Genomic DNA, 17,549 nt, shown 5'->3' with positions numbered 1-17,549 from the left:
CACTGCACGTTTGTACCGGAGTACAGAAGCAGAACTACTACGAGGTTCACCTGTCACACAGTTCACGGGTTCCGCATGAAACAGGTTTCCATTTAGTAGCTCAGGCAACAGGAATTTTAGCTCAACAGCCAAGGACTTCCCCGAATTACTCCAGGGCGGGCGGGAAGTGTCTCTACCGCCCGGTGGGAAGGCCACCTTCGCTGGATTCAGTGAGGGGGCTGCATCCCTATGGCCTGCGGCAAAAACCACCACCGGGTCCAGGGGCCTTTCTCTCGGTGACGAGGAGGCCGCACCCTTCTCAGGAACAAGATTCACTGGTGTCGGTCCACAGAGCGACCGCAGCCGGAACCGAGAAGGCGATTCCCGCGGTGCCGCGCTCCCAGGGCCAGGCCGGGCCGTGGGGTCTCCCCGCTCTCCACGCAGGGGCGGCGGGGCGGGGCGCGGTGACGCCAAGAGGAGTGACGCGACGACGCAGCGCGACGCGGTGACGCACGCCCCTTTGTTGGCTCAGTAGCGGTAGCAGCGGCCGTGGAGGTGGCGCTGGGGACTGTTTTCTCTCGGAGGCCGGAGCGGAGCCGCGTCTGACTGAGGCGGGCGGCAAGCGGCCCCCTCGCTCCCTCCCTCCCTCCTCCGCGCCCTCCCCGCCGCCGCCGCCAGCCGCCAACCGCCAACCGCCGCGCCCGGGGAGGAGCCGCGGCCCGCGGGGCCGGAGCCAGGCCTGCGTCCGGACATCAGCCGGAGCCGGAGCGAGAGCTGGGGCCTCGGCGTCCCCGCCCTCTCCCCGCCTCAGGGCCAGCGTCCGCCGGGCCCTCGCGTGTCGCGCCATGGACTCGGACGAGGGCTACAACTACGAGTTCGACGAGGACGAAGAGTGCAGCGAAGAGGACAGCGGCGCCGAGGAGGAGGAAGACGAGGACGACGATGAGCCGGACGATGATAACCTGGATCTGGGCGAGGTGGAGCTGGTGGAGCCCGGGCTGGGCGTCGGCGGGGAGCGGGACGGACTGCTGTGCGGGGAGACGGGCGGCGGCGGCGGCAGCGCTCTGGGGCCCGGCGGTGGCGGCGGCGGCGGCGGCGGCGGCGGCGGGCCAGGGCACGAGCAGGAGGAGGATTACCGCTACGAGGTGCTCACGGCCGAGCAGATTCTGCAACACATGGTGGAATGTATCCGGGAGGTCAACGAGGTCATCCAGGTGAGGGTGGCCGCCGCGCTGGCTTGACCTGGCCGGACAGGGGAGCAGATTCGGCGGCCCGAGGGGCAGGCCCCGGCCTGGTGCGCAGCCCAGCCCGGTGCCTCCGGGCCCTGTCTCCTCCGCTGCCTCTGCTGGGGATAGGGGGTGTTGAAAGCAGACATTCGCCGGTTAGCCGGGTGTGGGGAGGTGCGCTGGGGGCGGTGCTTTCCAGGTCCTGCTATGGCGGAGGCCTCCGGCCGCCTAAGACTTCTCTTGCGGGCCATTCCTGCCCGTCCCTGGGCCCGGTGTCCTTCTGGCCGGAGGAGCGCCTACAGGGGCGGGGCGGGGCGGGGGGGGGCGGAGGGGGGGCGGGTGGAGAAGAGCAGGAAGAACGCGGCCCCAGAGAGGGTTATCCCGGCCTTCAGTCTTGCTTGAGCCCTTTTGGAAGGGGTTGGAGTAGGCCTAAGAGCAGCTTGGTGTACGGTTGCCCCAAGTGGGCACCAGTTAATAAAGAAATGGATCTGCTTGGCAGTCTTAAATGCCTACTTAAGGGTGGGGGAAGGGAACTGTTTCTCGGAAGAGGTGCTGATGGGCCTTCTTTTCCGATGGTGAGGTTTCTGCTCTCATCTTTTTATGTCTTTGCTGTTTGTTTGAGACCTAATGCTACTTTTTCATTGGTAGCCTATGACTTACTTGAAGCTGTTGGAATAGTTACTGTAGATTGCATACCCAGCCTTGCAGCTAAAACAACAAAATGCAGTGTTACTATTATTAGACAAGACTCTATTGTGAGTTAGAAAGTAAGGACTTTCTGCTTCTGGACTAATTTTCTCTGATAATTTTTATTTCTTGGTGAGTTAGGCTTGGTTTAAGTTGATAACCACAACTCATTTAACCGCGTGGGTCAGATTTTGCATTTTTAGCTTTAGGAATTCCAAACTTTACATTTGTTTGGGGGAAAAAACAGCTATGATGGGTGAGGGATATGATTCAAGAATAAAAATGAAGTCTTGATTCAGGGCAACTTTTAGAAAACACTAGTTATATATGAAGAAACTATATACAGGAGCAAGTTACTATTGCCTTCTTGTATGTCAGTCATTACTCTTTTTTTTCCTACCTTAAAATTAATTGGCTAATATTCACTGGGAAAGTGGCAGTAGTATGTCACTGCCTACTTGTTCAGTTTACATGATTAACAGATTTTTACAATATTGTCTAGTAAGCAACACTTCCACTTGAGCCCTCTATTTTGGCTCATTTGGAGACCCTGTTTTGAATAATAGTAAAAAAGTATCTGTGATATATAGTGGTACTACTAAACAGTGGACATCTCAAACTTTCATAGGGATACTGCAATCTAAGGAGGAAATTGAAGGGATATAGAAGGAAGATAAGTTTTATTGCTCTTTTTCTGATTCTAAAAATAAGACAGTTCTTAGGCCACTAAGTGGAGACTTTTTTCTTTTTTTGAGGAAACTTTATTAAAAGAATTTAGAGTAAAACCTTGAATTCTCTTTTCGTTTATTTACCACTACAGCATATAAAATCCGATGTTTTCAAACTTACCTAGTTTATTGACATGTTAATTAGGTTTTTAAAAACTCATGGATAGTGGATATTCTTTAACTTGTTTGTTTTCATGTAGTAAATCTCATCCAACTTTCTCAGCTCTTAGGTGTGTCTTAAGCACTGAGGCCAAACCTTACAAGTTCTTTATGTCACTTCTGGAACAGGAATGTAGCTAATGCATATGACATCATTCTTTCTTTGTTAGTTTAGAGGAGAGAGAATAAACACAGATGAACTGAGCTAATAAGGACCACAAAATACTAGGGTTTGTTTTTTTTTTTTTAGGTGTCCATGCCTGATTTTTGAAAACTGTCATGTTAAGGATGCTCTTAAGTGGAATTCCTGAATATATAAATATCAATTCCTTGTTAAGTTTCTGTTTCGAACTCCCAGTAAATCAAAGGATAGGATTTATCCCAGGTCATCTTTTCTCCAAATGGCGTGCTTCCTAGATCTAAACTAGGCTTTGGTTATGATAGGGTTTTTTTATGTTAGTAGATTTAAACTTAAAAAGTTAAACTGGTCATACATGCACACTCTAAGAAAAAACTAGGCAAGGAAAACCATACTATAAAATCATACAGAATCATACTATATATTTTATGTTTTCAGTAGAAAAAAGGCTACAAAAACAGAAGGAATCTCAACAACTTTCTCTTGTTAATAACTCTTTCCATTTCCAGTGTTATATCTGATTATAAATCTAAACTAATTTATTTAATCAGTCCATTATTATTGGCCTTCCTTTTTATTTTCTGGTTTCTGGCTTTTATTAACTTCACTGGGGATATCCTCATAGGTAAATCTTTGAATGTTTTATTTTCTTAGGATAAATTGAATTGCTGAGTCAAATGGTGTGCTTATTTTCAAGGCATTTGATACATACTGCCTACCACGTTGCTTTCAGAAAGGTTATTAGTTTTCCCCCCACCAGTCAGTGCTTGATTAGGATAAAATAGTCATTTTAAAACTTTGCTTCTTTAAAAAAAAAAAAGATGAAGCTGAACTTTTAACATGTTTCTTGGACATTGTTATTTCTTTTGTAAATTGCCCTTTGCTTTTGCTCATTTTGCTCCCTTTTTGGGATTTTTATCTTTTATTGATTTATAAGACCTTTTTATATTCATTGAGGTTTTAAATACCAGTTGTCTAGCGTTTTCTTTTTCTTTTCTTTTTTTTTAAGATTTTATTTATTTATTTGACAGAGAGAGACAACCAGAGAGGGAACACAAGCAGGGGGGGGCGTAGGAGAGGGAAAAGCAGGCTTCCTGCTGAGCAGGGAACCCAACTCGGGGTTCGATCCCAGGACCCTGGGATCATGACCTGAGCCAAAAGGAGACGCTTCTCGACTGAGCCACCCAGGCGCCCCTGTCTAGGTTTTTCAATTAAAAAAATTAATGTTTGTTTAGTGTGGCAATAAGTTTTAAGTTTATCAAGTTAAAAATCCTTGTTTTACTTCACATTAGAGAGCTTATTGTTAATTCTAAAAAATTTAAATCCCCTGCTTCCAGTGCTACTTTTCAATATGAAATCAGGTATGTTATTAGTGAATTTGAAAATAAATTTGCAGGGGAAAAAGATTGAAATGTGAAAAGATTGCCAGATTAATTTTTCCTTGGGAATTTGATTACTACTTTGGGGAGATTAGTTCTGGGCAACAGTAGATTAATATTGTAATTGTAGATATCTTCAGGTTAGTTTTAGCTTTCAAATGAGTAAACACTTTTTGTTTCAGAAGACTCTTGGTTTTCTAGCTTTCTGTAATGCTCTTGTTACAGTTTGTTTGATTTGGCTTTGTTATATTTAAATCTTTATGGCTACCTAGAATATCTTGTGAACTTTCAAGAAAAGATCAGGGGTTTTCTTTAACCTATACCAATGTTAGAGAAGTACTAAAAGCCCTTCACTTACCCAACTGTATTTACTTAACTAGTATTATTAAACAGTGGCTTTCTAATGTAATTGCCTTAGTAGCTTGGTAGTTTATTAAACACCACACAATTCTGCAATTGAGGGGCATTTAAACTTGCTATTTTGTGTTTCCACAACATTATTCAGCAAATCTTGGTTGTGCTTGTGTATGTATGCCAGTCACTGTGTTAAGTAGATTATAGGGCATGGTTCTTGCCTAAGGAGCATATAGAGGTGGGGAACATAGAGGTCCTTGGGCTTCATTCCCAGAGATTGTTGTTCATTAGTTAAGTCTGAGTTGGAGCCTGAGCTTTTTATATATTTTTAGCCACTCCAATGATAGTTCTCAACCACTGGAATAGTCATAGTTCATCTACCGTCATGATTTTGACTCAGGGAGAATGAGTAGAGTGAGAAGGGCAGTAATCCCTAGGAATACCACTTTATTTTATTTTATTTTTTTTAAGATTTTATTTATTTATTTGAGAGAGAGAGTGAGCACAAGCAGGGGAAGCTGCAGAGGGAGAGGGAGAAGCAGGCTCCACGCTAAGCAGGAACCCCGATGGGGGGCTTGATCCCAGGACCCTGAGATCATGACCTGAGCTGACAGCAGATGCTTAACCTACTGAGCCACCCAGGCGCCCCGGGAATACCACTTTTAAAAGATGTGCTGCAGAAGAGGAGCATGGGCTGATGGATGTGAGTGGTCACAGAGGAGGTATAAAGAAGTGGGTGGCTGTCTTGCTATTTTAAGATTTATTATGCTAAATAACCTGTTTTAAAGACAACAGGGGAAATTTTCTGGTGGCTGTTGAAGTTCTTAATTTTATTTCACCTATTTATTTAATTAAAAGATTTAAGGGGTGCCTGGGTGGCTCAGATGGTTGAGCGTCTGCCTTCGGCTCAGGTCATGATCCCAGAGTCCTGGGATCGAGTCCCGCATCGGGCTCCTTGCTGGGCGGGGACCCTGCTTCTCCCTCTGCCTCTGCCTCTCTCTCTCTCTCTCTCTCTCTCTCATGAATAAATAAATAAAACATTAAAAAAAAAAAAGACTTAACTTCTGAAGTGAGGTTTCAAGCATAAATTGAGAGGCAGTATATACCAGCATATTGGCTCAGAGTCAGTTCTAGCCCTGGCTTTTCCTCCAAATGGCAAGTTTTGTTTATATCTCAGAACCTTCAGTTTTTGTTTTTATTTTTTTAATCTGGAGAGTAGTTAAGAGAGTTGAACTACTAGATTGGCCTTTTTTTTTACATTGATGTTTTGTTTATCTAACATCCTTTTAAAACCTTAGTTAATTGGAGATGCTCATTGTTTCCAAGAAATGAATTCAAGTGTGCAAATCAAGATGAACTCAAATTGGTTAACTTATTTGGGTAGGGGGTGGAAGAGTGAGAGGAAGGGGAGAGAGTTGTGTATCTTGAAGCTGTTAAAAGTGTTCGGGATGATTTATTCCTCTTGAACTTCTATCTTTTCCCACCTGATCTCCTTGAGCTTACTTGAGCTGTAAGTTTCAAATTATATTAATTCTTGTTAAATCGCTTATGGCAGTAGTCCTGTGAATCAAACTCTGGGGGTGGGGTCCGGCAGTCTGTTTAAATGAGCATTCCAGGTGATGCTGATGCAAGCTCAAGTTTGAGAACCACTGATCTAGTTGAAATTTAACTGTTTCTCCGTGTGTTATCACCCACAGTGATAAATTAAAAGAGAGGTGGGTTAATGGTGGAAAGCAAGTTGTTTAAGAACTAATAAAAGAGGGGCGCCTGGGTGGCTCAGTCGTTAAGCGTCTGCCTTCGGCTCAGGTCATGATCCCAGGGTCCTGGGATCGAGTCCCACATCGGGCTCCTTGCTCAGCGGGGAGCCTGCTTCTCCCTCTGCTGCTCCGTGCCACTCTGCCTACTTGTGATTCCTCTCTCTCTCTCTGTGTCAAATAAATAAATAAAATCTTAAAAAAAAAAAAAAGAACTAATAAAAGGAAAATTTCAAGAGCTTGGACAGGACTTGCTGAGCTAATAGAGTTGGAGGGGATTTGTCATTACTGCTATCCTTCAGATAAAGTGGTCTTTACTCAGTTATTTCAAACATGCAAACCAAACTAGTGGCATCTTACATTCTAGGTTGGAGCACTTGGTTTTCCTTCCACTTCCTTCTTTTTTTTTTTGAAACAAAAATATTTGAGTTTCTTTACTTAATATATTGGAAAAAATATAAGGTTTTGGATACTGTAAATGCTCCCACAGTACTGTAGTAAATAGTGAAGAGAATATGAGAAGACATTCTCAAGGAGTTGATGATTTCTTTGAATTTAGACCCTCAAAGCTGTATTAGGTCAGAAAGTCGTTTCATCAAGCGCTAAGTGGATAGGAATAGGTATTTATGGACGAGAAATCTGTGGGTGTTATCTGGAAGATGGCTAGGATTTGGATAGATAGGAAAGAGGGATAGAGAGCCATTTTAAGAAATTGAATGAAGGGAGAACAAGGAAGGTGACTGGATAATGGTGACAGAGTTTGTAAATTGTGAGTGATAATGTTGCAGAAGCTGGGAGGTTTGATACTCTAAAGAAAGGTAGGCAGAAGCCATCAGATTAGATTCCTTTATTTTGGGTTTGACCTGTGGTAGCTATATGTATTAGTTATCTTTAACCCTGCATTTCCCCCAAAACTTGGTGGCTTAAAAGCAACACTTACTATCATACAGTTTCTATGGGTCATGTTTCTGGGTGCAGCTGAGCTAGGTGCCTCTGGCTCAGGGTCTCTTGTTAACTCTGTTAAGGCTGCAACCAGGGTATCAGCTAAATTGCAGTTCTCAAGGCTTGAGGAGGGGAGGATCCCGATCTATTGTCAGGCCTCAGATTTTCACTGGCTGGTTGTTGGCCAGAGACACAAGTTCCTTGCCATGTGGGCTTCTCCAGAAAGTGGCTTATAACACAGTTTCTTTCCCTTAGAATGAGGAGTCCGAGAGCCCCTAAGATAGAAGCCAGTCTTTATAAAAATTTCATCTCAATTGACGTCCCATCACTTTGTCCTGTTCTACTTGTTAAAAGTGATTAACTGTATCCACACACTCAAGAGGAGGAGGTTACACAAATGTGAAGACCAAGAGATGAGGGGATCCTTGGGGCCATCTTAGAGGTTCTGCCATCATATATATATCATTTGGCTTCATCAAGAGGTGAATGACAACCATTGTATAATGCTTATCTATCCATTTAATTTATATACAAATGAGAGGCATAGTAGTTTGGATTTTTTATGTTGGATTAACTATGAATTATTTGTATTTGGTTTTGCAGAGCATTATAACTTTAAATGATAAGTATTCCTAATTACTTTTCAATGGCTAAGATTAAAAGAATAATTTGCAGTCTCTTAGAATTGGCAGGAATTTTTCTTCAGTCCACTAATTTTTTTTTTTTTTAACTTTAGCTACGTAGTGGAATCACCTGAGGATTTTTTCACACTTTAAATTGCAGTTGCAAGAAATAATGTATAGCATAGCGATCCCACATACCCTTTGCTGATTTTTCTGCAATGATACCATCTTGCAAAACTATAGCATAATGTCACAACCAGTATATTGACATTGATTCAGTCTTATTCAGATTTCTTTCCCTGAGATTTTTTTTAAATGCAGGCACTCAGGCCCCACACCAGACTAAGCAGTGGGTCTCTGGGAGTTTGGACCAGGCATTTTCATTAAACAGAAATTTTCCCTGGATTATTTTAATGCATACCCAGGGTTGAGAGCCCCTGTTCTTGTTCATTGTCTCTAAGAATCTTCTCAGTAACATTCCAATCTCTGCTTAACTACAAATAAATGACAGTGAACTATTTTGTGATGTAGCTCATTTCAAATTTAACTCTTGATTTTTTTTTAATGTAATTAAAATCTGCTATTGTAACTTTCACCCATTGTTCCTAGGGTCACCCTTTGGATAAAGTTGTTTGTTTTTTAACATAATTATTGTTTTGGAAGCTTTTCTTCCTGAAGTTAATCAGACCCTCCTTCGTACAACAACGAACTCGTATTTTTGATAAAATGATTATTGCCTGCTTTTCTATTTTCTATTGGACGCTTTCTCTTAATAGGCATAGTATCACAGGCCGTATCTTGGCTAAGACCTCAACAATATACAGGTCATCCTTTGTATGTTATCATACTATTACTATGTATTTTTGTTAAATAGCTTAATTATTCCTATTAAATGATGGGATAAATATAAAAGAATTTATTTGGACCGACATTTAATGATCACTTGTGAGAGGATGATCTATAACCAGAGGCTTCTAACCTGGCTTGGCTGTATCCTTTGGGGCCTGTGGAGATAGGAGTGGCAGTTTTTGTCCTTTTTTCCCCCCCAGTGTTAAAAAAAACCTGATATATTTAAAACAGAGCAAAACAGAACTGCCCAAGTGAATTAAATGTGGGCCATTGTTGGGTCTTCAATTCTAAAAGAATGGCACATTTTATAGAGTCATTGGATTGCTACAATCATATGTAAGAATCTAAAGTTTTGCTTTATTCCTCAATTTTCATTTAATCAGTGATTGGGGTCATCTGGCTTTATCTTGAATAATGTCTCATTTCTTGATGTATCTTGGTGAATAGTAAATGCCCAGTTGGTATTTGAGTTAAACTGATGGGTAGTTTGTATCTCAGAAGGCAGTTTAAGAAGCTCTTACTGGGGGCGCCTGGGTGGCTCAGTCGTTAAGGTCTGCCTTCGGCTCAGGTCATGATCCCAGCGTCCTGGGATCAGGCCCCTTGTAGGGCTCCCTGCCCAGCAGAAAGCCTACTTCTCTCCCACTCCCCCTGCTTGTGTTCCCTCTCTCGCTGTTTCTCTCTCTCTCTCTCTGTCAAATAAATAAATAAATAAAATCTTAAAAAAAAAAAAAGAAGCTCTTACTGAAATAGCAGCTGCTCTGGCGATTAACTTTTCAGAGCTCTTTTTTTTTCTTTTTTTTTTCATTTTTAAAAATGATAAGGAAACTAAGGGAGCAAGCATTTACTCCCTTTTTTTTTATTTTTAAAAATGAGAATGCTAGTATTGAGGTCAAAAGGTTGTGAGGATTTGATTGAGAAATCCAAATATTGTACTGGAAGTTTTTCCATGTGTTTTTCTTTTTTAAAGATTTTATTTATTTATTAGAGAGATCACAAGCGGGGGGGGGGGGCAGAGGGAGAAGTGGACTCCCTGCTGAGCAGGGAGCCGATGTGGGCTTGATCCCAGGACTCCAGGACCATGACCTGAGCCGAAGGCAGACGCTTAACTGACTGAGCCACCCAGGCGCCCCCCAGGTGATTTTTTTCTTAATGTAAACATCATTCAATAACATTTTTTAATTTTTGCTATGTTCCATTTAAAGAAGTGTCAGAAGTGACCTGACACTTAATACATTTGGCAAAAAGTACAGCAGATAATGAAGTATTAGGTAACATTTCCTTATTACTAAGACATTTGTTTAGACAAAGCTAATAATAGCTATAAATCCCAGACACTTCTCCCCAGGCTTACTTTGCAATCTCCTTTGAAACTGTCATACTTCTAATTCAAATATTAACAGACTCCAATTACTTGGTAATATATCCTTTCTCTTAATCACAGTTGTACATTTTTTAAGGGATTAAGTATAAGCTAGAGACTGAGAAGTATTTTCTGATTCTTAGCAAGTATTTACAAGTCAAAACCTGTAAAGTGTGACATTTTGGACAGGTATTTCTCTGAAACCCATTTGAAACCCAAATTTACTGCATTGTCTCCTCAAGGCTCTTTTTTCTTTGACTAACTTCCCAGTTAATTGTTCTTGGAATTTGAGAGTCATCCTTAATTTTTTCCCCCTGCATTTCCCATATCCAGTTAGCCCTGATCAAGTTACCTCTGAAATTTGTTATTCCTTTTCTTTTTACTAACTAATCCTAATCTAGGGCCTCTTTTTATTTTGCCTCATTGTCTCCAGGCTTCCAGTCTATGTCATACTACCAAATACAAATGTAGTAGTCATTTTCCTGCTAAAAAAAATTTCATTGTCCAACCCTCCCCCTACCCCTTACTATTATAAGTCTAGTCCAGATTCCTTTATATGGCATTCATGGCTTCCTCATCTTGGTGTCAGCTGATTTTTTTTTTCAGTGTCAGCTGCTGCTTTTCTGATTCTCACATCTCCCCCAACTGCACCACTTATAATTTCTTTCTTTTTATTGCTTTGTGTTGGGGTTATAATTTCTTATATACAAAACACATTTGTGTTTTCTTAAATTTGCTCATGCTCCTCCCTCTTGTGATATTCTTTCTCCTCTCAACTGCCTGATGTACTTCTCTTCAGACCCTGCTCAGATATTACCGTATTTCTTGCCAGGTCCCTCTTCTCTACCCTTCTGGTGCTTCCTTATCTTTGTTTGCATGGCACTTCATGTGGATATTGGTATAACCTGCATGAGGTTGTGTAGTATAGCCATTCCAATACCTAAGTGTCTCCAGCTAGCTATATGTGAGGGTTTTGAGTATGAGAGCTGAATCTTTTGCATCCATAGCATATGGCATACTAACAGTCTTTGCCATAGTAGAAACTCAGTAAATACTTGAAGTTTGTCCTTGCTAGTAAATGCTTGCTCCCTTAGTTTCCTTATCATAAACCAAAGGGAGCCAGATAAGATTTTCTTCTGTTGCTAATAAGTTATTTTATGATTTGTAGGTAATGCCACAGTGATAGTGTAAGAAGCAAGAAAAAAGTGTTTAAATTCCAAGAGGACAAGCTTTTTAAGCGCTCTGAGTATGTAGTGACACTCTTAAAAAGTTTTTTGTTTGCATGCAGTTCCCTGGCACTTTATATGAACTGACAGTGATTTAAAACCAGTTGAGTCACTAATGCTGTGGTTCTCAAAGTATGGTCCATGAAAGCAAAACTACTGTATGATAATACTAAGACTTCTGCCTTTTTTAATGTGCTGACCTTTGTTCTGATGGTGCAGAAAGCAGTAGGTAGGTAAAACCATGGGAATCCTAGCACAAATCAAATCAGTGGCACTCAACTATATAAGTAGTCATTGTATTCTTCATCTCTACACACAGTAAAAAATACCATTTTCACTTGTTCTGGATGAAGTACTAAAAGTCACTAGTTTTATTATATTTTATCACTTAAGTACACATCTTTTTCATAGCTTTGGTGGCAAAATAGGCTTAGGTGGAGATAAGCATGAAGCACTTGGGCATACTAAAGTTACAGAGGTTGTCTAGAAGATAAACATCTGTGCAGTTTGATTTGTGGGTGGAACAAGCTGCTTGTTTGATGGAACACCATATTTTCTTGAAAGAATGACTAACTGGTTTTTTAGACAAATGGCAAACATATGGTGAATGTTTCTCCAAATGAATGAAATACACCTGTTATTTCAAGGAAACCTGCTTACAGTGTATTGTTAATGATAACATTTTTTTAAGTTTTTAAGTGAAAATTAGAATTTTGGAAAACTTCTATTTGCCACTGTGAGACTGCTTCCTAATATTTAAAAATTCTGATGAAATATTGTGTAATAAAATACATCAATATTTGGTAGATCAGTTTAACTTAACCAGTATTTTCCAAATGACCAATTTTCCAGTGACCAATTATGATACTTCACAATCATGCATTGGTAAATGATCCATTCAGAGTACAAGATAGACCACCAGATTTTAATATAGGAGTATGAAAAGTTCTTTGACATGGTTTCAAATTCTACCTTGCAAACAGCCTTTAAGAAACAACCACTTTTTGAATTTTGGTGTAATATCAAAAAGAATATCCATAATTAACTAAAAAGCCAATGAAAGTGCTCCTCTTTTTAAAAAAATTTTTTTTTAAGTAATCTCTACACCCAGTGTGGGGCTTGAACTTAAAACCCCGAAATCAAGAGTTGCAGGTTCTGTCCACTGAACCAGCTGGGAGCCCCAAGTGCTCCTCTTTTTTCAAACTACTTATTTTTATGAAGCCACATTTCCTTTATTCTTCAAATAAAACAACATATCGAAGAGGGGTGCCTGGGTGGTACAGTGAGTTGACTCTTGATTTTGGCTCAGATTGTGAACTCCAGGATCATAAGATCCGGCCCTGCCTTGGGCTCAGCATTCAGGACAGAGTCTGCTTGGGATTCTCTCTCCCTCCCTCTGCCCCTCCCACTCGTGCTTTCTCTCTAAAATTTAAAAAAGAAAAAATTTTTAAAAGAAACAACACATCCAAGAGACTGAATGCAGAAGCAGATAGGAGAATCCAGCTATTTTCTATTTAGCCAGGTATTAAAGAGACTTTGAAACATGTGAAATAGTGCACTCTTCTCACCATCTTTTTTGTGTTAGAACATATAATTTATTTTCATTGAAGTGTTTTTTGTATTAATCTATAATGGGATCTATTACTGTTATCTTAATGAGTTAATATTTTAAAAATTCTGTTTTAGTAGCTAACATGATAAATATTGATAGTTCTAACTCACATAAACAAAGCTCTTTGGTGTCTTAATTTTTAAGGTGAAAAGGGAGTTCTGAGATCAAACAGGTTAAGAATTGCTGCTCTGATACTTTGAAATATTTCTGAATCATTAAGAAAATGTCATGTAGGCTTGCAAACAGGAGATAGGACTAACCACACTATTTGAATTTAGTATAAATTAGCAATAGTTTATAAATTATAAATTATTACTGATTAATCAGAAACTTTTTTTATTTATGTTATGTTAGATGCTCTGGGGGGGGTATTAACAGAAATATTAGCCTCTGTTCTTATATAAAATCTAGGAAATGTGAATCATAAGATATGAATAGTAGGGGAAAGATGTTGGAAATGGGATGGGAGGCTTAATTTTTTCAAGGAGGAGCTAGTAGAGATACCACTCAACATATTCCATTTGTTAATTTGTCTGTATTTTCATTTCTTACATTAGAATGAAAGCTGTGTGAGAGCAGGACTTTGTTTTATTCATTGCTGCAGCCCCAGTGCCCAGAACAGTACCTGGCACATATTGGGTACTTAGTAAATATTTCTTATGTACTTTTATTTCAGTTCCATTTTTGAAGAATATTTTGCTATGTATATAATTTTAGGTTGTAGTTATTTTCTTTCAGTACCTTAAAGATTCTGCTGTTGTCTGGCTTCTGTTGTTTGTGGTGGGAGGAAGCTTCTTTACTCTGGGTGTTTGTGAGATTTTTTACTTTGTGTCTAGTGGTTTTCTTTGTGTTTATCTCTCTTTGGGTTTTCAGATCCTTTTGAATCTGGGGGTGATATCTTTTTATCAATTTTGGAAATTCTCAGCTCTGCCTTCATCCCCTTTCCTTCTGCGACTCCAGTTACCCATGTACTAGAGCTTTTTGTTAGTGCCAGATGTGTTCAGTGCTCTTTTGTATATCTTCTCTTTTTTCTGCTTCAGATAGGATGATTTCTATTGATTTATCTTCTGGGTCTCTAACTCTGTCTTTTCCTTTGTCTGATCTGCTATTAAACATCTAATTAGTTCTTAATTTCCAATATTGTATTTTTTATTTATTTTTAAGATTTTATTTATTTGACAGAGAGAGACACAGCGAGAGAAAGAACACAAGCAGAGGGAGTGGGAGAGGGAGAAGCAGGCCTCCTGCTGAGCAGGGAGCCCGATGTGGGGCTCGATTCCCAGGACCCTGGGATCATGACCTGAGCTGAAGGCAGACGCTTAACGACTGAGCCACCCAGGCGCCCCCCAATATTGTATTTTTTAATTCTAGAGTTTCCATTTGATTCTTTTTTGTAGGTGCTGATTTTCTGGTGACTTCTTTTTCATCTGTTTTCTCCAGCATAATAATCATTTATTCTTAAAAGGTTTGTCACCTAATTCCATTAACTGTTAGTCTCTTCATATATTTTTTTCCCTCCCAGTTTTCAGTCATGTGTTCCTGTCATTGACATACTTTTGGTTGCATGCCGTATGTTGGGTATAAAGTATTTTAGAGATTCTGGATGACGATAGATTTCTCCAGAGAGGATTTTCATTCTTCCTTCTGTGTGGTTAGAGAGTGAATGATGATCTCAATCCAGCCAGGCTGAGTTCTAGCCCTGTTTAGTTTCAGCCTCTGATCTGCCTCTGGCCCTTTAGAATCTTCAACTAGGAACTTGCTTTATTCTCAGCAGTCCCTTGCCTAGGGATCTCAGACTTTAATCATTGACTCCCGAGACTGCTGGAAGCACCACTCTGATTTCATAGACTTTACCTTTAGATTTTTAGTCTTGGCTCTATTTTTAGTCCAGGGATTCAGAAGATGTCCCGAGGGAAAGACCAACCATTCCTCCATTTCTTGAGACACCCCTCAAGTCTCAGTGTTAGTTTCCCTTTTTGGCTGTATTAAGTTCCCACAAACTTAGTGACTTAAAACACTAGTTCATTATTTAACAGTTCCGAAAGTCAGAAATCCGAAGTGAATCTCACTGGGCTGTCTTACCCACTTGTCCACTTCTGGAGGCTACCTGCATTCCTTAGCTTGTGGCCCCTTAAGCCAGCAGCATAGCATCTTTAAATCTCTCTCTGATTCTTTTACTTTTGTCCCATTCTTCCACTTTAAAAAAATCTCACATGCGCTTCTTTCACTTTATTTTTTTTACTTTATTTTTAAATTTTTATTTATTTTTAAGTAAGCTCCACTCCCAGCATGGGGCTTGAACTCATGACCCTGAGATCAAGAGTCGCATGCTCTACCAACTGAGCTAATCAGATGCCCTGTACTTCTTTCACTTTGAATGTGACTCTTTGATTATACTGCGTTGACCTGGATAACCTAGGATAATCTCTTTAAGGTCAGCAGATTACCAATTTTAGTTCCCATCTGCAACATTAATTTCCTTTCACCATGTAATTTAACATTCACAGGTTGCAGGTGATAGGATGTGAACATCTTAGGGAGAACCACTATTCTGCTTGCTTCCAGAATTTATAAGTGCTCCCAGGTAAAAGCTCTCTACTGCCTTCAGACAAATAATATCTGGACATTATCTGGCTTTTCCAGTTCTGGATGGGAATGCTGGTTTACCTCTTAGCTACTCTATCCTACCTGGAAAGGGAACAATAAATATTTAAAAACTCAATGAATGGGGCACCTGGGTGGCTCAGTAGTTAAGCATCTGCCTTCGACTCAGGTCATGGTCCTGGGGTCCTGGGATGGAGCCCCACATCGGGCTCCCTGCTCAGCGGGAAGCCTGCTTCTCCCTCTCCCGCTCCCCCTGCCCCTGCTTGTGTTCCCTCTCTCGCTGTGTGTCTCTGTCAAAATAAATAAATAAAATCCTAAAAAAAATAAAAACTCAGTGAATATATTTTTAGTCTATGAGATTTGTCTTGGGGATTTTTGAAGCCTGCATTCCATGGGAGCAAGCAACTACTTTGTGGACTGTTGAATGCACTTTTGAACTTGGATTCCAGCCAGAAAGTATGACATTTTTAATTTTTTAGTTACATATATATATACACACACATATTTTTTTCCCCCAGAAAATATGACATTTTAAAGATTGGAGTAAGGAATCTGAGATGTGGGAAATAACAGTATGGAGGGGAAAAAGATCTGACTCACTAATTTTTATGTAAGGGGAGACTCACATAGACAAAAGTGGTAATAGCTGACATTTGTGGAATGTGTTAGGTGTTTTCACATGTATTAATTTGTTATAAATCCCAGGGAAATATCATTATTTCCATTATACAGATGAGTAATTTGAAGTTAGAGAAGCTGAGAAATGGATTTCTCTGTCAGAGACTGGTGGAGGTCCTTGAAACTGGGTCTTCTTGACTTTTAAGCTCTTTCTTTCTTTTTTTAAAATTTTTTTTAAAGATTCTACTCATTTGAGAGAGAGAGAGTGCAAGCGAGCACAATTGGGAAGGGTAGAGGGAGAGGAGAGAATCCCAAACAGACTGTGCTGAGCACAGAGCCCAGTGCAGGGCCAGCATGGGGCTCTGAGATCATGACCTGAGTGGAAACCAAGAGTTGGTTGCTCCACGGACTGCACCAATCAGGTGTCCCGCCTTTTAAGCTCTTTCTGCTACACTGAACTTTCCAGATTTTAGTTGGACTATTTGAACCAAATTCTTGTACTGTTTTCTTTGTATTTGTGTAGAGAAACTTTACAATACTAAAATGATTTTTCATGGTAGCTCGTTGACTAGCTAGTTGACTATTGCTACATAACAAATTACCCCAATGCTTAGTGGCTTAAAACAACAAACATTATCTCAGTTTTGAGTGGCTTAGCTGGGTGGTTGTGGCTCAGGGTCTCTAAGGAGGTTGTGATTATCTTGTCAGCTGAGGCTGCATGCTTGGTTTGTGCTGGAAGTGCTTTCAAGATGGCTCACTCACTGGCTTTTGGTAACATGGGCCTCTCCATAGGGCTATTTTAGTGTCCTCCCTCCTCCAGAACAAGTAATCAAAGGAAGCAAGACAGATGCTGTAATGTCTTCTATGACCTAGCCTTTGAACCTACTGTGGGAGGGGTCTAAACAAATACCGGGAGGGAAGGATCATTTGTGGCATCTAGGAGGCTAGTTACTACAGATAGTATGTGGAAAGGAAGGGTAAAATATAGGGATATGGCTATAAGACTAGATTTTAGTTCTGGGATTATGAGATTTATTTTTTGTTTTTAAAGATTTTATTTATTAATTTGACAGAGAGAGACATAGCGAGAGAGGGAACACAAGCAGCGGGAGTGGGAGAGGGAGAAGCAGGCTCCACTTGGAGCAGGAAGGAAGCCTGAAGCGGGGCTTGATCCCAGGACCCTGGGATCATGACCAGAGCCAAAGGCAGACGCTTAACGACTGAGCCACTCAGGCGCCCCGGGTTATGAGATTTAAAAAAATTGATGCTACTTTTTTTTTTTGATGGCTACACTTAATAAGTAATAAAAC

At 40.6% G+C, this 17,549-nt stretch overlaps 1 protein-coding gene across 1 annotated transcript in view; it reads left to right on the top strand.

The window, feature by feature from the left end:
* The first annotated feature begins 502 nt into the window (after nucleotides 1–502).
* ARIH1 (ariadne RBR E3 ubiquitin protein ligase 1) overlaps nucleotides 503–17,549 on the top strand; it is a 120,990-nt gene continuing 103,943 nt past the window's right edge. Inside the window, exon 1 of the mRNA XM_036104739.2 lies at nucleotides 503–1,193. Within this exon, the coding sequence (XP_035960632.2) occupies nucleotides 825–1,193 (369 nt within the window). The 5' untranslated portion in view covers nucleotides 503–824. The remainder of the gene's footprint in view (nucleotides 1,194–17,549) is intronic.

Source organism: Halichoerus grypus, chromosome 8 (genome assembly GCF_964656455.1).
Source record: "Halichoerus grypus chromosome 8, mHalGry1.hap1.1, whole genome shotgun sequence".
NCBI classification, from domain to species: domain Eukaryota; kingdom Metazoa; phylum Chordata; class Mammalia; order Carnivora; family Phocidae; genus Halichoerus; species Halichoerus grypus.
The sequence above is the reverse complement of the archived record's forward strand: the minus strand, read 5'-3'. Positions and strand labels throughout refer to the sequence as shown.